This window comes from Musa acuminata, chromosome BXJ3-6, assembly GCF_036884655.1.
Source record: "Musa acuminata AAA Group cultivar baxijiao chromosome BXJ3-6, Cavendish_Baxijiao_AAA, whole genome shotgun sequence".
NCBI lineage: Eukaryota > Viridiplantae > Streptophyta > Magnoliopsida > Zingiberales > Musaceae > Musa > Musa acuminata.
The window spans coordinates 13,166,260-13,188,810 of NC_088354.1; the positions used below are offsets into that span (position 1 = coordinate 13,166,260).

The 22,551-nt window shown below is 41.2% G+C and overlaps 4 protein-coding genes across 7 annotated transcripts; 2 read left to right on the forward strand and 2 right to left on the reverse strand.

Annotated features, from left to right (window-relative positions):
- Window positions 1-886: 886 nt before the first annotated feature.
- Window positions 887-2,113, forward strand: LOC135639638 (ethylene-responsive transcription factor ERF110-like). Its single transcript, XM_065153486.1, has 2 exons — window positions 887-1,329; window positions 1,410-2,113. Exons 1-2 carry the CDS (start codon window positions 1,119-1,121, stop codon window positions 1,964-1,966), a joined length of 768 nt encoding a protein of 255 aa, XP_065009558.1. The 5' UTR covers window positions 887-1,118; the 3' UTR covers window positions 1,967-2,113.
- A 1,581-nt stretch (window positions 2,114-3,694) lies between these two features.
- LOC103988101 (5-formyltetrahydrofolate cyclo-ligase-like protein COG0212) lies at window positions 3,695-8,112 on the reverse strand. 2 transcript variants are annotated; one of them, XM_065153485.1, is made up of 6 exons: window positions 7,664-8,112; window positions 6,787-6,877; window positions 4,471-4,697; window positions 4,316-4,391; window positions 4,111-4,203; window positions 3,695-4,026 (listed from the first exon to the last, which is right to left on the reverse strand). In XM_065153485.1, exons 1-6 carry the CDS (start codon window positions 8,063-8,065, stop codon window positions 3,878-3,880), a joined length of 1,038 nt encoding a protein of 345 aa, XP_065009557.1. In that variant the 5' UTR covers window positions 8,066-8,112; the 3' UTR covers window positions 3,695-3,877. The 2 variants fall into 2 exon arrangements, with proteins under 2 accessions (XP_065009557.1, XP_009404896.3); XM_009406621.3 differs by having other exon boundaries at window positions 4,111-4,236; window positions 7,664-8,111.
- A 668-nt stretch (window positions 8,113-8,780) lies between these two features.
- Window positions 8,781-18,465, forward strand: LOC103988103 (uncharacterized). Of its 2 annotated transcripts, none has more exons than XM_009406624.3 (13): window positions 8,781-9,095; window positions 9,204-12,054; window positions 12,179-13,246; window positions 13,386-13,565; window positions 13,672-14,295; window positions 14,365-14,427; window positions 15,156-15,488; window positions 15,583-15,642; window positions 15,736-16,341; window positions 16,459-17,028; window positions 17,130-17,192; window positions 17,264-17,872; window positions 17,949-18,465. In XM_009406624.3, the coding sequence occupies exons 1-13, from the start codon at window positions 8,976-8,978 to the stop codon at window positions 18,197-18,199; spliced, it is 7,398 nt and encodes a 2,465-aa protein (XP_009404899.2). In that variant the 5' UTR covers window positions 8,781-8,975; the 3' UTR covers window positions 18,200-18,465. The 2 variants fall into 2 exon arrangements, with proteins under 2 accessions (XP_009404899.2, XP_009404901.2); XM_009406626.3 differs by having other exon boundaries at window positions 13,672-14,214.
- LOC135639743 (syntaxin-61-like) lies at window positions 18,146-22,535 on the reverse strand. Of its 2 annotated transcripts, XM_065153619.1 has the most exons (9): window positions 22,442-22,535; window positions 22,147-22,254; window positions 21,443-21,556; window positions 20,828-20,941; window positions 20,436-20,635; window positions 19,787-19,877; window positions 19,248-19,313; window positions 18,863-18,928; window positions 18,146-18,175 (listed from the first exon to the last, which is right to left on the reverse strand). In XM_065153619.1, the coding sequence occupies exons 2-9, from the start codon at window positions 22,198-22,200 to the stop codon at window positions 18,161-18,163; spliced, it is 720 nt and encodes a 239-aa protein (XP_065009691.1). In that variant the 5' UTR covers window positions 22,201-22,254; window positions 22,442-22,535; the 3' UTR covers window positions 18,146-18,160. The 2 variants fall into 2 exon arrangements, with proteins under 2 accessions (XP_065009691.1, XP_065009690.1); XM_065153618.1 differs by lacking the exon at window positions 18,146-18,175 and having other exon boundaries at window positions 18,673-18,928.
- Between the last annotated feature and the right edge of the window lie 16 nt (window positions 22,536-22,551).

Sequence of the window (22,551 nt, forward strand, 5' to 3'; positions counted from 1 at the left end):
TTATCATCTTAACCTTAATTAATTAATTATTTATTTAGTAACCAAATTCCTAAGATTAGCTAAACTCTAATTATATATATATAACATAATTAAAATTTTAATTATTTTACCTAGAAATGTTTCAATATTAAGTTTTAATCAAATGATGCCTCTTTGATTGATTTTTATGCGTCATCAATTTGACGAAAATATCCTCGATCCACCGTCGTCGCCTCCTCCTCCCCGCTTTCTCCGCCGCCCGGGTAGAGCGGAGGCGGGAGGCGAGGACGGCGGAGATCCGAGATCCCATCCGCGGCGTCCGCTTGCTCAGCACCTTCGCCACCGCCGAGGAGGCGATCGCGTCCCGGCTCAAGGAGTAGAAGCACTGCCTCCGGCGCCCCCCCGCCGCGGAGGACTCTGCTTCCTCCTGTTCGTCTTCTTCCTCTCTCGTAGCAGTGGGAACCGCGGCGAGGGCGGCAGAGGAAGGGCGGGCGGCGGGAAAGGGGGGAGGAGGAGGGGGAAGGGACGGGAAGAGGGAAGGGAGGAGCCACCGCTCGTGGTGGGAGGAGGCGGTGGCTGCGACGACGACGACGACCGAGGGCATTTTAGTCAAGTTGATGAAAAAAGAACGCCCTAATTAAAAACAAATTAAGGGGATATTATTTTTATTAAAACTTAATATGAAGGACTTTTCTAAATAAAATATCCTATATTTATTATATATCACACCGACGTTGCGACCCACAATCTCACCCACCACCGCCTCCACGGTCAAACCACCGTTTGAACGCCGCTTTTAACCCTAACTCGAGCCAACATTGCTCCTCCCCTTCATATGACGCCGTTAATTGCTGCCACGTGCTTTCCTGTGCTCTATCCATATCTCTCTCTCTCTCTCTAAACATGTGTATATATGCGTATATTTATGAATCGGATCGTCACGTTTCGAGTGGTCTTTTGAGCGGCTCGTTCGCGGCAGAGGAGCCAATAGCGAAGCTTGCACGCGCGTCAAGGTGGCTAACCTTCAGAGAGAATCCGCTGCCGACGTCATCTGGCTCGATGACGGGGGCGAAAGAGTGCCCGTGCCGTCGACGAGGGCGAGAGGGACGAGGCTGGCGGCGTCGTTCGTGGAGCAGGAGATGTCCGTGATGGTGTCGACGCTGGCGCGCGTGGTCGCAGGAGAGGATGGCGCGTCTCTGCCGTCCTTACCGTCGAGTGGCGAGCAGAACGGTGGCGGCCGGCAGATGCAGGGGAGGGAGAGCTTCGTGCACGAGGAGGTGCCCAGGTTTTGCATTACGTTCGGGTCGTCTCCGGGGGGGTCGTCGTCGTCGTCGTCGGCTTCGGCAGCTGGTTCGAGTACTCGAGCGGTCCATTTCTGTTCCTCTGTAGCGTCTACGTTTCGTTTCATGTATTCTGTCGTTCTCGAACAGGAAGAGAGCAAGCTCGAGCGGAGCAAGGGAGCAGGAAAAGGTTCCGAGGAGTGCGGCAACGCCCCTGGGGCAAATGGGCCGCGGAGATAAGAGACCCGCACAAGGCGGCCCGCGTCTGGCTCGGTACCTTCGACACCGCCGAGGCGGCCGCCCGGGCCTACGACGAGGCCGCCCTTCGGTTCCGAGGAAACAGAGCCAAGCTCAACTTCCCCGAGGACGCCGGGGTTCGACAAGCGCCGGCAGCCGCGCCGTCCGCCGCTCCTGCTGCTCTCCTGGAGTCCCGACCCTTCGACGCCATGAGGGATTACTGGGAGTACTCGAGGCTGCTGCAGGGAGCAGAGGATGGCCGAGGGATGCCTCCGCCTGCTTTGTTGGATGAGACGGTGAGTTGCAGAGCTAATAATCCTGCTTCTCCTCTCACTGCTGCTGCTGCTGCTTCCGGTCATCCCTTATCTCCACTGCTCTATCCACCAGCATCAGAGCAACAGATGGACTATCTTCAACTTCCACCTTGGACTGAATCCAGCCATTATCCTCCATCTTCCTCGTCGGGATAGAGATAGACTTACTGTGCCTAAGAGATTATTCCTCCACCTCTTTCGATCTCGTTTTCCTACACGTACTTCTCTTTAGCTTCTCCCATATTGTATTGCTAGAATTCTGACAGGAGAAAGAACATGAATTCCTTTATTTTATTCACCAAATTATGCTTTCTTCACACACAAGTTTAAGATGCTTCTAAAGGAAAATACTTGCTGGCTATTCAAAGAAAGGATATTTCTTGGGAAGCCGAGCAGAAACGTGAATCCAGTGGTGTTCTTGTTTTAAGCTATCTGCTTGGATACCAGAAAGGTGTTCTTGTCGTGGCGCGGTGGTCAATGAGTTGACGGATGTGATTTGACTTGAATGTTTTGACGCGGACACTGGAGAATCTGTGGTAGGGATGACTGAATCCTCACAAATGCTTCATTGATCTTTGATTCGATCTTTTTCTTTCCTTATTTGTAATGAATGATGAGGAGAATTCGGGGGCGAGTCAATATAGGCATGCGAAAACATCCATATAATTTGAGTAGTATATATATAAATATAAAATTAGATCGTCTTCTCGTCTCCTTACGTACACACAACTATGTGATGGCGAAGGTTGCTTAAGACGGTTGTTTACGTTTGTGACACAGCTGACCGACCTGCAACTCGATCGGTCAAACCAGACCGATTGGATTGGCAAGCAAACACGGAGGAGTCCAGTCCAACAAAGAGAAGTGGCTCACACTTCACCGGAGTCGTGAGGCGCAGGCAAAGGGACCAAAACCACATATGAATTCGTTTTCGTTCCTTATTGGTGCTCTTCTGGGTTGGGGTGTATCTTCATAGGTATTCGTGGACCGACATTGGTCAAACAAAAAGGACATCTCATTTCAGCGTCGTCGACGTTGACAAGAAGAGAAGGGTTCCATTTTTCTTCTTTCTTTAAATATGGAAGAACAAGTTAGCAAAAATGGCATGACATGTGTTGTCACGAGAACGACACCGTACAAAAAACCATATAATCATGATTAAAAAAAAGGAGTTACTGTTTAAAATCCTTTTTTACTATTGATAAAATTTTATTATTTATAATATCTTTTAAATTAATAAAAATAATATTTTACTATTTACGATCCATCTTGTGCACCTCTCTAGTGTTGATCATCATCCCCAATCTAGTGCATGTCGTCAATCGTCGTTGGTTCCTATCAGTTCCTAATCTGTGCTTTTTATCAATCAATGTTCTGTCTCTTAGTTTATCCCTTAGTCTATGCTCAAAAAAATATATTGATCGTTATCTCTAATCATTTCCTAATCTATGCTTTTTATCGATCAATATCATGTCTCTTAGTTTATCCCTTAGTCTATGCTTTAATCTTGATCGTTGTCCCCTCAACACTATCCTCAAGGAAGAACACGATGAGAAGAGAGAAAAAAATATATTGATCGTTATCTCTTATCATTATCTCTACATGTCATCAATCGTCATTCCCCGTGCTTTTTATCGATCAACACCCCTAGCCTACCCCTCAAACTTGGTCGTTGTCCCCTCAGCACTATCCTCAAGGAAGAATAGGATGCGGAGAGAGATACAAATATTTATCAAAAAATAAATTTAAAATATTAAAATACAATTATAAATAATAAATAGGGATTGTAAACAATAATCCCCTAAAACAATAACATTATATTGACACGATAAATAAACAGTTTCGATCGTTTGACAGGTGCTCTACAAACAGCAGACAAGTATCTTACAGGAAAAAAAAGGGATTATTCATATTAACATAATATTAAAAGGATTGTTCCTTGCACAAAATTTTATCACACATAATGTTCAGAAAATGATATAGTGTAATCCAAATTTGTTTATATAGCATGATGATGGCAGTGAGACAATATATAGGTAGTGTAATCTACGATCATATCATAAAAGCTCACCGCCTGCGTCGAGCGGTGGGAGGAAGCTTCTCAGAAGGCCCAGTAGGCAGCAGCTGCCCGGTCTCCCGCTCTATTCGCCTCTTCAACTCTCGAAGAATTCGAATCTGACCCAGTTTTTCTGGAGATAACTTCTCCCAGTAGATTCCTACATATGCAAGAAACTTCAGGATCAGCTAATCTTGGCACTGGATTTAAGTGAACGAAGTACATTGATTCAATATGAACCCACCCTGAGGCTTTGGGATTCTTGTATTGGTGTAGATGATCTGAGTTGGAGTGCAGATAATGTCAACTGGCACGTCATGAACTAAGAGCTTCTCAACTGGGATATCATCCACCAATTGCTTGTCATGAACTGGAAGCACATGCATGATAATGTTTCTGATGTTACACATAAAACACCAAATCAGCCGACTGAAAAGATACAATATTACCAGATGTTACTATCATCGCGTTGTCATCTATAGCTCCCATATAACGCAGCATCCCATACTCGAGTTCTGCAAAACCCTACATTGTATATCACCAAAGAAAAAATGATGCCAGCTGAATGTTAGGCAATACCACATTAAAAACATCAACAGCTTACCTCACCCTTGCCCAGTCGTGCTCCTGTTGTTGGATCGACTGCAACTGAACCAATAACTATCAAATCAACTTTTATTTTTTCATCCAGACCAATTGGTCGACCATATTTCGCAGCTCCTACAGAGGTACATGCCTCCAAAATGGAACCAGAAGGCAGTGTCTGAGATGCCAATACTGAGAAAAATCCAGTCCTCAGTCGTGGTTGAGGAGTCAGTAACTTCTTTCCACCTGCATACACCGAATCAAGCTGCAATCAGAAAATGGGCAAACCATGGGCAAACCATGATCAGCAAAGATGACATGTGAGGAACCACTGGGCATTGGTTAATGTTAACTGAACTAATTGGCAGAAATATGTGATTTCTAACAAAGTCTTCAGTCCAAGAAACTACAGAACATTTTTAAGAGGGAACACACAATAACAGAACATTGAAGACCAATAAATGTAATGTATAATAAAAGAATAAACTTCTTAAGAGTTTACTCATCTTATTGCAGATTGAACAAAAGAGATTAGTATAAAACAACAGAGGCCTGCCCATGCCACACCTTTCTGCAGCATGCCATGGACCACGAAAAAAGAGTTGTTGTAGTTATGTTACCAGTATACACCGCATCAGCATCCATTATTATAATCCTAAGTCATAAAAGTACTATCTAAAATAACAAAGATGGCTGCAGAATGTGCCAGTTCCTCTTCCTCTGCTACTGAGTAGTGCTGCAAAGTCCTTGTTAGACGGATCATTTGCTCCATTGTCTTACAAGTTAACCGTTTCAAATTTCTATTGATTCGTAACCAATGAAACTTGTCATAGAAGCGAAGTACATATCAATTGCAGCAAGTATTAACAAAAACAAGGGTGCACATCAATAAAGATATGTGGATCTTGTATGGTAGGACATGTTGAAAAAAAAAACCTCCAAAATAAACCTAGCATGCAACATTTATTAATTGCTTTCTTGTATGTTCAAAATCTACTATCAGGGGAAGCATTTATTACATTATTTTGTTCTTGTAAGTTGTCAGGTGTAAAAAGGTTGTAGAGCAGATAATATAGACTTTGTAGGTTGCCAACAATGGGGCATTGTGACGGCTTCCAGGTACCTCTATAAATGGTACTTCGGTGGTAGGAGCTAAAAGACTTTTTACTTTCATGAGAAATCTCCAACCAACATTACAACTCTGGCTACCTTAAAAGGACTTTTTACTTTCATTACCATGCTATTAAAAATTGATTTCAAACAGTAAGTCCAGCAGATCTGAGTTCATTAACACAAAATAGTTCAATCAAACATGACCAGCAGATACTCACATCGTCCATTTCAATTACCAAGTTCTACATTTCTGGTTTTTTGACATTTGCAACTATTTGTTGCCATTTCATTCTTCAGGAGCCGATATAGAGAAAGACTAAAAGGAGAAATGACAAAAAAGAAGAAGAATGCACTAGAATGTGCACGATCTTTGGATCATACATTTATATATGGAACACCAATTTGAAAATCTTTATCAAAGCAATAACACAAAGATAATAGCATCATCAGTTTTTGAGTTTCTGAGAGACGAAAACACACAATGTTCAAACTAGAGTTGCACATGTGCAACGTGTGATAGAACTTGCAGCCACAAACATCCATCTAAATCAGGTCTGGTCTATTTACATGCTCAATGAGCTAATAAAGAATTTCACAGACGGTGTTTAGATGAGGGAATTTGGTTCCTTCAACATTTTATTTCTTACAAGTAGCATTGTACACAGTTTACAAAGAAATAGCACTTTTAAATGTTCAGGCAAGTTTTCACATTCTAAGTTAGGGTGGTGAAGCACAAATAATCCATGCAATTAACCTACTACAACAAATGCATATATACAAAAACAAAAAAATTATGCAACAGTGAATCATAGCACGTTTGGAGATGGGACAGTTGACCAACCTGTAAGTGTCAAAAACCGAACTTGTTTCTGAAAATAGAGTTGCACATGTGCAACGTGTGATAGAACTTGCAGCCACAAACATCCATCTAAATCAGGTCTGGTCTATTTACATGCTAAATGAGCTAATAAAGAATTTCACAGACGGTGTGTAGATGAGGGAATTTGGTTCAACATTTTATTTCTTACAAGTAGCATTGTACACAGTGTACAAAGAAACAGCATTTTTCCATGTTCAGGCAAGTTTTGACATTCTAAGTTAGGGTGGGGAAGCACAAATAATCCATGCAATCAACCTACTACAACAAATGCATACATACAAAAACAAAAAAATTATGCAACAGTGAATCATAGCATATTTGGAGATGGGACAGTCGACCAACCTGTAAGTGTCAAAAACCGGACTTGTTTCTGAGGCGAGTCAGGGTTGACCTTCACGCATTGGGCCTTTTGAAACACATCCAACTTACCTAACTTAATCCCAACAGATTTAAACCACTTCAGCAAATTAATAAAAGGTGTACATCTAAAAGTACAATAAATTTAGACACACAAAAAAGGAACAAAAGGACAAAGAAGCATAAATAACATGCCAAAAAAGCACATGAATTTAATACAGAGTACCAAAAAATCTCTAATCTCAATCCAAACTTAAACGATCAACATAACAAGGAAAAGCAATAAGCCCTGTCAGAGACATGTACCATGAGAGTAGACCTTATAATCGTTAGAGAACATCAAATTTTCACTGGCAACATGCCCCATAACTTCCATTCCCAACCTCCTGACCTCATAATTACGTGTAGAATAAGATACCCAGCATATACGTTCATTTTCAGTAGTTCAAAATTTGACATATTGACTGCTTGCAGCCTTATGTAACCTATTGATGGACAATAAAAGATGGTAGCAAAATCTAGTAACAATATGTTACTTCATATGCTGGATGATATTTAGCATTGAATCTCGGAATAATCAAGGTGAACTTTAGATCATGATCGTTTAACACAATGATTAGAAAACATAGATGTTTCCCAAATCTACTCGCTATAACCATATATAGCTTGAGGTCTCCAAAAGGTTTGTACCCTTGAAGATCCCCAATTTCTCGGTTGCTCTTCGGTCACAACTACTTTGTGGCCCTAATGAAGTCTTTGCTGTATATAGAGGATGATATATTAGTAACGACTGGCAAAACAATTCATACTAAATAGCTGTAGAAATGAATCGCAAAGTAAGAAGATAAATTAAGAAGCCAACCGAGTCAGCGGCTAAGGCAGCGCCGGCAAAATTAGGGATGCGGTGGTGGACGGGGCGAGGGTTCCGCGCGATATCTTCCGCCTCCAAGAGATCCCAGACACGCTTCCGGATCTTCCACTTCCAAGCCTTGGGATCCCCTCCTTGTCTCTCACCCTCCGCATCGGAGGCAGCGGCGGCGGCAGCCATAGACGCTCGGGCCTCCGCGTCGAGGCGGAGCCTCTCGGCCTCGAATGCTGAGGGGTCGAAGGAGGAAGATGAGGAGGCGCCGTCCACTCTTGCGGCGGCGGGAGCACCCGGAGGCCTCGGGGAGGCGACGTAGGAGCGGCGGCGTAGCGGGGGCCAGCGGAGAGGAGCGGCGGGAGGCCACCCAGCGGCGCGGTGGAGGGAGAGCGGCATTATCATCTACTCGGCGACGGGCATTCGTCCTACGCCTTCGGCTACGGGAGCCCAAAACTAATCTGTTAACACGTGGCGTCGCGTTACATCCCGATCCACTGGAGGCCACCTCAAGTGGCACGTAGCGTCCCAATATTCCTCCACGTGTCAGCCCCTGCTGCACCGATCATAAATTTAACTCCAAATCTCTCTTTGGTATATATCTATTCGATTGAAATTATCATCTAATCTCTTGCTAATTAAACATGTTATCAGAGCTATTATTAAAGATTTCAGTTGAAATCAACGAAATTAGATCAGGACCATCCATTTCTCGGAGCCGTACCTTATCACTCTCCACGTGTAGAGCAACTTTCGTGGTGGCATGATGATACGGGTGACGGTAATGATGCGTTGAGGCACATGGTAAAGTGGGCATGTTACGCGGAGTACTCTGTCATCTTGACCGTCGGATTCTTCAGTGAAGAATCGAACGGGCAATCGACAGCCACATGAGTCCCACAGCACCCACGTGGCTACCCATTCGGAGACGACGAGGGAGCCTCTACTCCTCTTCGTCTACCTTAGATGGACGATTGGGTCTCTGTGGGCTCCATGGTGTTTGATCAATCACAAGGGCGGTAACCGAACGTCCAGTCGACGGATTGGCAACAGAAGTTTACGGAGGCGGGCAAAGCGCGTGATCTCTTAACGCTTCCAAATTCAAATGATTTCAAACGCTACAGTCGAGGCGCTAACCAGATCGCTCCGGTTTGGATTTCCTCCCCGTCCCTTTTCAGTGAGGAAGACTCGAGGATTCCGACGATCTTACCGTGGAAATAGCTGAATCCAAGAAATTTTCTTCTTCCAATGACGACGGATCCTTAGCAGTCTCGCCGCGCCGGCGGTTGGTTCGGTTTTTCCCCCACGTTTCTCAATGGAGATGGAGTACAAGAGCATGACGAGGAGGGAGCTCCAAGCCCTCAGCAAGCAGCACGGCCTCCCGGCCAATCTCACCAACTCCCGGATGGCCGAAAACCTCGCTTCCCTTCTACAGGTACCGTACCGTGTTTCTCTTTCTCGCTCTGCTCTTGCTGTTGGAATTGTTATGAGTAGTTACTGCGACGTTTCAAAACCAACTTTTTTGTCTGATTGTGACAAAAAGAAGCGGAATAGCGAGGAGATGAAGCCGAAAGGCTGCTTGAAGGGCTCCAATGGAAGCAGTGTTGAGGGCGCCGGAAGAGGAGGGGTCAATAAGAAGGTAAGCTTCTATATGCAAGAAGACGATGGTGAACGAGATGGCAGCCAGAGAGACCTGGAAGCGCGAACTTCTCCGGAGAGGAGGCGGCCGAGTAGGAGGAGGTCTTTTGTTGTGTACGCATCAAAAGCAGTCAGTGAGCCAGTTTTGGAAGCAAATGGTGCTTTTCAAGTGAAGACTAGAAGCAAGAGGCTCCGATCCACTGCAGCAGCAGTAGTATGGTCTCCTGTCATCGAGGAGAAGAGATCACGGAACAGAAACAATGGGCCTGATTTGGTTGCAAAGGTTCCTCACGAAGAGGAAAACAACAGAAGGGAGGTGGATTGTGCACCAACTACTAGATCTCCGAGCAGAGTGGTGACTATTACGGAAATGAAGACTAGAAGCACGAGACCTCGATCCACTGCAGCTGCAGTAGTACGTTCCCATGTCATCGAGGAAGAGGCACAGAACAGAAACAATGGGCCTGATTTGGCTGCAAAGGTTCCTCACCAAGCGGAGAACAATAGAAAGAAGGTAGATAAGGAAGACGATCACTGCGCACCAACTACTAGATCTCTGAGGAACAGAGTGGTGACTATTGGAGGAGATGAAGCAATGCAGGGAGACACGAAACCCAGAAGGATGCAAACAAGGGGAAATGCTAAAAGGAAAGAAGAGGATGTTGTTGCTCCTGTCTTTGATGTATCTTCGGAAGCACAAGTGTTGGAGAAAGATGAAAATTTTGGCAGTAAAGCTCGTATCAATTCCACCGTTGGACTTGATGATCAACATGAAATTATGGTTCCACATATTGAAGTGCCTCCAGCGAGGCGATCAAAACGTAATCTTGCAAAGTCTCATAACTTATTCCAGGAAAGTGAGGAATCAGGACCTACTTCAGTAGTTTCAATTCCTAATGTTCAGAAATATGAAAAACCAGCAGGGGAGGAGACTAAAGAGGCAGCAAAATTACGAGGTGCTTTGAATCGGCCAAGGCGTCACACTTCAAGGATCAAAGATGAAGGTATTGGGGCCTCCTTGCCTGGAAGTTTGGAATCAAGAGATGAACATCCGAATAAGATGCTACAAAAGAAGGAAAGAAAGGCTATCAGAAATCCAGATCTTGCAGCCCCTCTTCCTGATGCAATCTTAACTGAAACTGCAGAGGATCATGCCAGAAAAGAAAAGCTCTCCGAAGTAGAACCTCGTAGGCTGTGCACACGGAGTTCATCTGTGCTTACTGTGTTGGAGCATGAAACTTCATTAGCTCATGATGTTGAACTAGTCAGAAAGAGCAAGACCAGGAGGCATGAGAGGAACATGAAGACGAGTAAAGGAACTACAGAAATTACTGTTCCTAGCTGTGAAACTAGAGCTGCACTTCAAGAACTTATTGTTCAAGTAGATCCAAAAAGGGTGGCACAGACTAAAGATACTTTGAGGCGTTCAATGCGAAATGTTCCAAAGCTTGCTTCGACTGAATTCAAGACTTCAGCTCCTTTAGTCGAGAGTTCAATAACTGATGAACACAACAAGGAAACTAAGCTTCCAAAGCATAATGCTCCGGGACTTCAAATAACTGGGAATACATTAGTTGATGTAGTTGAGAAAGCCAGAAGGTCACAGAGGTTGAAGAAAGGTCAGGTCTTAGCAGAAGCACCAACCGAGGATTCTACCACTGACTGTACAGTCGGAGGTGAAAATGAAATGCTAGAAGGCCACAGACATGTTGAAGAACCAGGAAGAGAATCAAGTTACAATGCCTCCAGAAGAGAATTGGTGATGCCAACAGATGAGGCTGTAAAAAACACAAGGCAGAAGAAGAGGAAAAGAGCAGTGGTTTCAGATAAAGAAATTTCAATTGAGGAAGTAGAAATTGCTGGCAGATTAGATCCTGTCCGCGTGCAGCAGAATGCTGGTTCCAACGAGCATAAAGAAAGGCTTTGTGAAGATTGCTGTGAGAAAGTTCTTGAGAGTGATGATGAGATGGCTAACTTTGATGCATATCACACTGCCGTAAAGAAAATAGCAAGTAGTAAAAGGCATAAATATGAGACACATGAAGAGTGTAGCGAGCACCAAATTAAGGAAGACAAAAATTGCCCTTCCATGGAGGTTGAGCCTGTAGCATTTGGTTTGATTGACACTCATAAAACTACTGATGATACTGATGGTTCCCAAGAGTCTACACCTGTCTCTACTTCTGAATCGTCAGTTGCTGCTAAACATGTGGTTTCAGAAACAGCAGGCAGCAATCATCCAAAGGTGAAAAGTGCTAATAAGGTTCAACATTCTCCATTAATTGATGATCTAACCAATGATAAATGTCATGCTGACCAATTAATTGAGTCTGGAAATTTATCACGGGTAAAGACTCTGCAAGGCTTTGACAATCTTACACTAATGGCGAAAGAGGATAGAGAAATTTCTTCTTACAATCCGGTTGAAGTTTCTCGCAGATTACAAGATGGTTTTTCATATGTTGACCCTTCTGTGAAGGCAGATTCTGAAGTTCCTGGTACTGAGTGCGGGGGATTTGCAAATATGCCTTCTACGAACAGCACTATGGATGGTGCAAATTACACAGAAGAAAGAGATGGACAGCCCAAAGGAACAAAAATTGTTGATTCACCACTTCCTTGCAGCCATCTTGAAGAACCTTCTCCTGCAGTTGTTACTGAAGCTTCTACTGTCAGTGATCCCAGAACAGCCTTAATGTTATACGATGTTCATGCTGTTGCTTCTCATAGTCCTGTCTGTCCTGGTGGACTTAAGGGTAAGTTTAGACTTAACAATGCAATATCTGGTGGTTCTCTGATTCGTTGTCTTTTTCCCTTATTTCATATTTCATGCTAATATGTCACTTTGAATGTCTACTTACGGAAGTCCGTGATTTGCAGATGAAGTGGTCCTGCCTTTAATTGTTGTACCCGATAATGATTTTGTGGGCTTATTAAACCAGCAGAACATCGTCAAAAATGAATCAGGGAGTATTGGAGCAACTTCTGTGGCACTGTTAGACACCGAATCTGCATGTCAAGAATTCAATGGATTGATAGATCTCAAGGGAACCAATACATGTTCTAATATTCCAAAAATGTGTGAAACTGCTGAAGAAGGTAAATATGAGTCTTCATCTTCTCATTTGTTAACTAATACATCAACAATTGGTGCCGAGTCTATTGGAGATAAATGTGAGGAGGAATCTTTTGATGGTAATACAAGTCCATCTGAGATAGCACAGGGTGCTGAAATTGTGGTTTTAGATGAGGGAAATCAAAATAATTCCTTCAGTGCTACTGATTGTAGCTCTGGTAAAAGTGCAACAAAATATGATTCTTTAGAACAAGTAGCTGGGCATAGAGAATTGTCACCTCATAAACTTATGGAGCTGAGCAGTGATATCATGGAAACTCTTTTGGAAGTGACTGATGTTAGCAGATTATCTTCAGGTGATAATCTATGTCAAAATTATGAGAAAGTTATCACATCTCATGATGATAATTCTGAAATTTGTTGTTCAGATGATTGCAATTTGGTTTGTGCAATCTCACCATCTTTATCAGAAATACCAGGTGACACAATTGCAGATGCTTCTGTACAAATGGAAGGTGTGGAAGTTTCTTCACAGGGGAAATCATGTGCCTATGACAAATCCACCACATTGTTGCTAGTTGGATCTGAATTTGAAAAGCAGCTAGAAGTTCCAGAGGATAAATTTCAAGCGGAATTTTCTGCTTCTAGCATCCGATCTGGGAAGAATGGATCAGCTGCTAAGGCCCCTCGATGTTCAGATGGCAATGAAAACAATGACAGAACAGAGATAGTTGGCACAACATATGCCACTGGAGGCACTTTGCAATTTAAAGAAGAATCTGAATCAGCTAAACTAGAAGACACACATGATGCTAGAGCATCTAGTGATGAAAGTAATGATCACTCTCCTGTCAATCCAATTAAAAGTGAAGGTACAGATCTCTGAAACTGTCTCATTATGCTGTATCTGTGATGTCTAGGTAAAAGGGCATCCACCCAGTAAGTTGTTTTTCTCTTATATTGTTGCACTATATTCTTTTGGATAATTCTAAGCTTTTGTCCATGTCATAGGTATTTGCAGCATGGATTCATTAAGCATGTATAAGAAATCCAACAAGGGGAAGTCCTTCAGTCCATCCTCCAGGAAAATGCGGAATACACACATAGAATCTCACATAAATGTTTTAGCCGGCAATAAGGAAGACCACATTGCAAATGGTAGTCCTCCTGCATCAGGAAATCGTTCTGAGGGTATACTTTATGATTCCCTATGTATTTAATAGTCATTACCATTTATTATATTCAGGATGATCACTCATTTGTTATGTCAACTCCAAACATTTGTTTCTGCTTATAGGGGAAGCTAGTGCCCACCAGTTGAGTAATCTTGAAGTTTCTGAAAGTGAAGCAGAAACATGGGCAGATTCTGCAAATATGAAAAGTCCATATTCTGTGCCCCAAGAATTTAAGGTTGTAGATAAGCTTAAAGAAAGACAATGCTTGGTTCTTTCAGGTGGGAGGAATTCATGTACTGGTGAAGATGAATTCCAAGCACTTACAAAAGCTAATTCGATCGAACCAGCCGATGATGATGATGTTTCTAATAGAAGGCCGTCACCTCTGTCCATCCTAAGGGAGAGTAATGTTATGAATGATAGTGATATAATTATCCCAAGCGAAAGTGAAAATTCAGCTGTAATCGAGAGACCGATTCTGGAATTGCAAACACCAGTATTAGCGGAAGGTAAAGATGATGACGTCCAACATGATGGAGTTAAGAATGGTGGCTTGGATGCATCATGTGGTTTCTCCTGCAGTGGATATGAACATGCCAAATCCTTGTGTATGGAGAGTGTGGCACTCACAAATAAATTTGACGGAGAACCTATTGATAACATAGGTGAGCCACTTGACCTTTGTGGTAAATTTCAAGCTTCTTCAGATATTGGCGAAACAACTTGGGGAACTCCAGATGGTCAAGGTGTGTTGAAGTCTTTGATTTTAAGAGCAAGGTTAAATACTTTGTTCATGTTCATATAATATTGGGCAGGTTCCGCAGGAAGATGGGAGATTACCGTACCATTCGGAAGAACTTCATCATCAGTTAAATGCGGTTAGTATATATGAATAACCATTTGTATACGAATTTATTCTTTGCATCCTCCATAAATTGTTAATGCATCAATTTACATATACTATCATATATGATTTGCTTTATCGATTTGTATCGATGTATTGATATCTACTCGTTATAATAGTATATAGGGGTATACCAATGTATTACTCATATTAGTCTCTTATCGGATTGGTTCGTACTGTTTATATCGAATGATATGTCATGATACAAGAAACCTTACTACTATGCATAGTTTTTACTAAAATCAAGCACTAAGAATTGTGAAACTTAGCCTTCTGTTACTCATGGACTGCCTTTTGGCTGGTCCTTCTGATGTGCAAATCTTGTGGAAAGATGAGGAAAATGGCATATTTTTGTGTACTAGCTCCTTGGTTGATTAGTGTAGTTATAGATCATATCTTTATAATGCAAGATTTATCATAAAAGCATAACAATAGAAAATTCATACATATGTTGGCTTATCTGAAGTGTCTACCATTGTTCAATACAAAACAATGACTACTAATTAGGTTTTGGGCCCCTGCGAGTGCTCCTCGATACACCTACATATTTTGCCTGGTGTACATGTGCATGTTCTTTCTAGATGGCACTCAAAAGGACTTGTTTGTCCTCGTTCCTTACTTCCTTTCTGCTCATGTGAATTTAAGTAGGTTAGATGGCTTAGAAGCCCTGTTACTTATCTTCTGATATTGAGTTTGATACAGAGTCAACTGAACTCGAAGAAAAGATACTTTCTTTGGAGCATCATCAGTCGTCTACAACATCTTGCATAAACGAGGAACTTGCACCTCTCAGTGACAATGTTGAGAAGAATAACATGAGGGATATATCCAAAGTCTCTGCAGATGATGAAGAACATGAGGCTAAAGATATGGAGGAGAAAATGGAAATGGAGGAAGTTGAAGAATATTTGGTGACCCTCGATGATAAGGAAATTGATGAGCATGCTATGAGTTCTGGTTCGATTACGTCACAAGATAACTTGAATGATGAAAAGCATAATGTTCCTCTGCTCGTGGGCTCGTTCGAATCCACAGGTGATTGAAGGAGGATCCTTTGGATAATTGCATTTGAACAATTGTCATTTTTTGACTCTGTTACTTCATGACAGTTCTTTACTGATGATTGCAGCTTCATGTCACAACGTGCACTCTTGTGAAATAACCAGAATGGCAGATCAACATGAAGCAGGTAAGGAAAAATGGAGACACTCGACCTTTCGAAGTATATCTTTATGGCAAAGAAACCTTAAGATTCCATATTATTTTGTTTTCGGTATTGCAGATGTTTGCTGTGTTACACCTTGCTTTGAGAACGACTCTGCTAGCAATTGTGACAACAATACAAGAAGAGAAATTTTGGCTTCAAGAACCCTAGTTATTGCCGAAACTAAATTAGCGAAACCAGAGTATAATTTAGATAGTTGTAACTCAACCATATCTGCGGTAACCCAAGAAGCATCCGCTCCTGAGATAGCTCAAGAAGCTGTAGATACTGTGGGACCTGAAGTAGGAGATGTTTCACTAACCCCACAGCATTCGGAATGTGCAGAAGAGACTACAAAGGATGATATGAATTTTGGCTTCAAGAAACTTGATTGTGAGGATGATGAATTTGATGACACAAAAGGATGCGATACTGATAGCAATGGAGTTCTTGAGACAAAGAATGATGAGATTTTGCGGCAGCAACTTGACATCAAAGATCCTAAAGACGGAAGAAGTGAATTCTCAGATGCCTTACAAGTGAAACTAGATCTTGAATGTTCTGAAGAAGCTGACATGGAGAATTGTGATACCGATTCTGGAAGTAACTTAAGCCACACTGTCCATAAACATGACGAAGGAAAGGATAATATATTTGCATCAGAAACTTCAGATGATTGCTTATGTATTGCTTCGTCTACAAAATTTGATAACTTTTGTTTAGCTATGCTTTTCTTTCTAAAGCTTATGACTTCATAAGAATATTGTATCTAATTATATCATGTCATATCTATGGTTTCAGGTAAGCTTGGCAGTCTTAAGAAGGATGCCAATGTTAATCAGAGGATTAAATCCGAAGAAGTATGGGTTGCACCAGGAGCAACACTGATGTGCTTAGAAGACCTATTTGACATGGAACAGAAACGATCATTTGCCAGGAATGACATTGTTCAAGCAGTGGCCAATGAGCATATATCTCATGAAGAGAATTGCAAACATGAGCATGACAATTTAGTGGGCATCTCAGGAGCATTAAGAAAAGCACAAAAGATGGAGAGAGTGTCATTCATGTCAGATTATAATGTTACTAATGAATATGAGGAGCAAGCAACACTTTGTGATGATCCAAAGGTGAATTTTGATGCAACCATCGAGTATGATAACACAATCCAGCTAGAATTATCATATGGTAGGTCTGATTCAAAACTTATGGATGTTGCGAAAGAGCATGAGGAACAAGCAGTAATTACTGCTTGGAGTGATGGTTTTAGGATGAATATAGATGAAACTATCGAGTCTGAGAATGCAGTTCAACCAAAAATGTCAACTGACTGCTCTGATTTAGAACCTATGGATGGGATGGTGTGTCCAGGTACAAAATGCTATGCTGTTTTCTTTTCTTGCTTATATGCTATTTCAAAATGCTTCATTTCTCTCTTGTAGTATTTGGTAACATTTTAATAGTGTTTTCAGCATCTATGCAATCTTTTGAGGAAAGGTTATACAAAGAGACCGGTGCAGCTGTTGAAGATGAAGGTTAGTGCCTCTGCCCCTTCTGGTATCTTTATAGTTTTCATTGAAGCTTAGTGTTCTATGTCGGAATGCAGAAGAGAGTTCAGTTGAGTGTCTTCAGACCGTATCAGAAAAACATCCTGCTAGTCAACCGAACGATGAAGATATGGAAATTTCTGATACGGTGGGCTGTCAGAATAGCTCTGATGGATATATTGATAAATCGGAATATAATGTAGCAGCAGAAGCTTGGGTTGAAGATCTTACAAGTAAATTGGTTAGCAATCCAGAAGCATCGGTCTCAGAGAATGGCAATACGATATGTCAGATGGAAACCACTGACACTTTGCGGGCGAATGATAGATCTCAACTTACAGTTGAAACTGCCGGCAACATAGTGGATACACGCACTGCATCGAAGAAAATGGAGTGGAGAAGTGTTCCGGGCACAACTGGTTATACATTGGCTTCACCAAACAAGCAGGAAGATATTAACATCAACAATGCAGGAGAGCAAGAGCAATTCAACTCTGGCCGCAAAGAGACCTTAGTGGAGGGAGAGACTTTAGATGATCCTCAGCGATGTCACGTCGAAACCATCCGTATGAAGGGTTTGTTTCAGCAGAATAGCAGGGTAAAAACTCAGCAGACACTGGGAGTGTCAGCCGATCATTCCAATTCAAAATGTGGAAGAGAGCCCCGAGGTGAGTGACAGGTTACAAGCTTTAAGAGAAACATTGTTCATTTCATGTGACTATTTGATTTGTTTTGTTGATTCAGAATTATCTCGAACCACTGGGCATGACTGGATGGAGGAAATTAGTCGGAAGTTGGTAGATTTCAGGATTTCTAGTGCCAGGAAAGCTAGTAAGGTAGATGGATCAACAAAGAGGCCAAAGCATGACGATAATCTTAATAATGATATAGTGATGGGTAAGGAGAACACACCTGCAGTCAGGAAGGAGTATTCTCATAAACCTCATGCAGATGGATCAGTAAGGAGGCCTCTACAAAATGTTAATCATAATTGAGTTAGGAAGATTTCCGGATTCTGATTTGTTTCTTTGTTCTCTATTGTTCTTCAATATTTGGTTGAAGGAAATTGTATGTGTTTGATAAAAGTAAACCAAAAGATGTGATCATTGTATGCATGTTGAAGGATGTGATTTGTTGTTTTCTGTTACATGAGCTAGTGATGTTGGTTTTAGCTCAGTTAGGAGTATGAAAGTCATGAGTTTGCATTCATGAGCAACATGTAACCTTGCAAACTAATGAAAGCACCATAAATATTGTTGCAGTTGCTACCGATGAAGGCAAACTTAAATATCACATTGGTAGCAGTTTAAACTATTTATTGGATTGAGATATCGATACTTGGTAAATACCAACTGTTATATGCTGATAAAAAGACATTTAAAATCATGAATGCAACAGTTAATGATGGATTCATGTGAATGTAATTGAGAAAGTAAACTTAAGCAAAAATGAATGAGCTACACACCCGTAAAAAAGCAAAAAGGCATGATCATTTGTTGTTTTGAGATTGGGGTTTTCTTGATCTGACAAGTATTTTAAGCATAAAAAATTTTCTTTAAGTAACCATCATGTACTTTCAAAAGTAATTAGTCACACAAAGTTACTCTATCTTGCTACGTGAAGAACACCAAAATAAAAAGAATTATAAAGAGCACTACCAAGAATGCTATCATCATGATTTGGCCCTTGGCACCAGCCTTCTTCATCACCAAAGCAACTTTCTTCTGCACAAAGACAAGTGCTCTCTTTTAGCATGAAACCCCAGATGAAACTTCAACTAGACTTGCTGACCACAAGCTCATGGGAAAAACACAAGTAATATGACAGATTGCTAATCTTGGTCGAATCAAATCTTGAATCGGAAAGAAATGCAAATTGAATCGAATGCTTCTGTGTTTCTGTTAATCGGGATACACCAGGCTGCTAATATCCATGTTGTCTACCTAATTGATGGGTTACATTTGCATGGCAAAATGCAGAACTAAATTTAGGAAGAGCAACTTAAAAATTAAAAAGAGAAGGGAGAAAAGAGCCAAGAATAACCTGGACAAAGTTGAGCCTGTTTGAAGTAGTCTCCATCTCCATGCCTAGTTCGTCCAAGATTTTTTCCTGCAATATCAAGAGTTTTACACAATGAATATGAGTTTCAACTCTTCGCTTTGGAGCTTCACAAGTCTTGCAAACAACATATTAATTTGCATGGGTTCAAAAATCATAGGACTACTGACCCTAACAAATATAGTAGCATCATAGGAACATACACAGTATCTAACGCACAACGATATGTATATATCCAACAACATACACCAAAGCAAGACATGACAGAGTTCTTTGGTACAAATCCATTAAAAATCATTTACAAATCAAAAGATGGCATTTTCTTTTGTTTGCACAATGTTGGTGCTGAACTCTTTGTATTCATTGCACAAAGGAAGGCATAAAGACTCCAAATTCTCTGCAATTGAAAAATATCATGTTCATAGACTGCATTCATTTTGGATGTCCTTTCAGAATGGGAACATTATTCTCCGAGTTAATTGATCATCACACGAGACAATTAGGTATCTTGATGCTCAACGTACCTGCCCAATAAGTTCATCATGTATGGTAAGTCCTACATGACCAATTCTCCGAACACTAGCACTAAGCTCATCCAGCTCCTCATCTTGTTTCCTGAAGCATGGTTTAGAAGAGGTAAAAAAAAGGAATTTTTTCACTATACGCCTTTAATCTACATCTTTTTAGCTAAAAAAATCAAACTTGATTAAGTAAGAAGGCTAAATATTTAAGGCCCTCTATCATATAAAGATTGGATTGTCCTGAACAACTCACAGTGTCTATGAATATGAATATTACAGCTTAGGCTCCTGAAAGAAACCAAGAGAGGTTTTGACTCCAAGGACCCACGACTTGTGGAAGCCTTAAAAGTATATAAACTTCATTAAATTCATTAAGCATCCCTTTTGGTCCTGCAGTTTACACCCACATCTTTCCATATTCTAAATCACATTAAATAAACAACAAAATAAAGCATTCATAGTCACATTGGATGAATGCCAGAACCAGAAAATTGAGACATATAATTGGTTATTTACCATGCGTGAATGGACCCATAGAAAATTGATGGACAAGTAAAATTCCAAATCTGCTGCAGCAGATGCATCATAACAGCCTTATATCATCTTGACTACTATAATCAATAAAAGAACTATAAAATACATAAAACATTACTTTACGAGGAGCAGCTGCTGATCTGATTCTGAAGATATAAAATCATCATTATCTTGGTTAACGTAGTGGTTCGATCTGCCTGCCTGGGAAGCATGATCATTTGGAAGCTTCATCAGCTCTTTGCGCACACCATTTGCACCTGAGCTGAATAAATTCTGCTTCACCTTTCCAGTTTCTACAGTTCTCCTAGTCCTCCCGACCTACAATAACTACTACATAATCAAAATTATGGAGGAAAGAACATGTGATATTTGTGCTTCTGATTATGCACGTCTCAACATAATTTTGGCACAAGACAAGAGTTTGTCTACATCAGAAGTCAAAATATTAAACCAATCCAAGATGTGACTAAGGCGATAATAAAGAAATAGTTCTAACATTTAAAGGTTTACCTGATTATGAGCAGTGCTAGTCCATCTCCTACGCTTTTCAAGTTCAACCTCATCAAGACCATACCAAGCAGGATCTCTTGCAGCCACTGCAATTGCCTTGTCCAATTCATCTACCTTTCCATCAAAAGAGTACAAGTTCAACAAAAGGGTTCCAACATTACAGAGAACCAGGAAAATAAATATTGCAATTCTGCTAAACAATAATAGAATCCAGTGGCATCTGTCTTGTAGTTTTGCTAAATAAGTTCAGTCTTAAGCAATATCTTTTGCTCATTCATAAGTCAACTATTTTTATAAGTCAGGATAATAAGGTCTTTTTGATTGGCCGTAATTTAAGTGAAGTAAGCAGAAGGTGAAAAAAAAAGAACTTGCACGGTGGGAGAAAATTCTAGGCACTTTCATATGAATAATAAGAATTTATAGACAAGCACATAAAATCAAAAGATTTGGGGCACTGATAAGCAAAAATTCCCCAGTAAAAGTTAACTTTCACCTCACTGCAGTTAAATTTTACTCCAATGGGCAACTGTCATAAAGATTTTGAGATGAAGAATTCTGAAGACATGACATAAATATACATAACATGAATATCTAGGATTTGCTTTGAAGCAGTACCTGCCATTCTATGCTTTCACAGCTGGTCAGGAGCTCTTTTGTCAGATGTACACGCTCTCCGGTGTTTGAAGGGGTTTGTTCCCATTGATGAAAAGTAACTTGCAGTTTGTCAATCTGTTACCAGAACAAGTATCCCAGATGATATCATAGACAGATAAGACAGCCCTAGAACATGATTGAAATAATCTAGATGCAATACTTGTTTGATTTTGGATGTAATAAATTTATGCTTTCCGCAGAGGCACATTCAAGCACAGTAAAAGAGTTCCAATTCGTCCACATTTTGGATTCTGGAGGCCAGGACAAAAAAAGATTCAATCAAGGGTTCTTCAAAGTGAAGTGATTTCAGATTTCCTCTCATTACTCCGTTCAGGTCGCCTCATCTCTCTCTCTCTCTCTCTCTCTCTCTCTCTCTCTCTCTCTCTCTCTCTCTATCCATCCATCTATCTATCTATCTATCTATCTATCTACATCATGAAAAAGAGTACTTGAACCCAAATAAATCCCTCGCCGTACATAAACACACAGCCAAGCAACCGATTAGATCAATTTATCAACCATTAGCCACACTCAAACTCATTCATCAGAAATTAGTTCTCCGTAGGATAAAAAAGAAAAGCACAAAACAGATCCAATCATCGGCAAAAAGGAAAAGAATAATCCGTGCCAAAGTAAAAGCAAATGATCAACGAAACACGACGTACAGACTCCTGAATCTCCCCTTTGACAATATAGAACGGATCTTGAGCAGCAGCCATCTCAGCGCATTCCCCGAGAGAGATCGACCGACCCCTCCGTTCATACACCAACTTCTGCAGCCACGAAACGAACCAAGGTCCACGGCACAAGAATTAGCACCACAAGAAAGACCAGATATCGATCAAATGCCAAAAGCCAAGATCTACGCGCAAGGGCATTCGACGCAAGACCCGAAGAGGATCAGATTGCTAAGGATTCGGGGAGAGAGAGAGAGGAGCGAGAAGGGTGACGACGGAATACCTGAAGCGTTGGAGGAGCAGCTGATGGTGTCGATGAATCGAACAGACGATGCAAAGAGACGAAGATTTGTAGAGGGTGTGGGATTTGGACCGTGACGTGGACAAATAAAC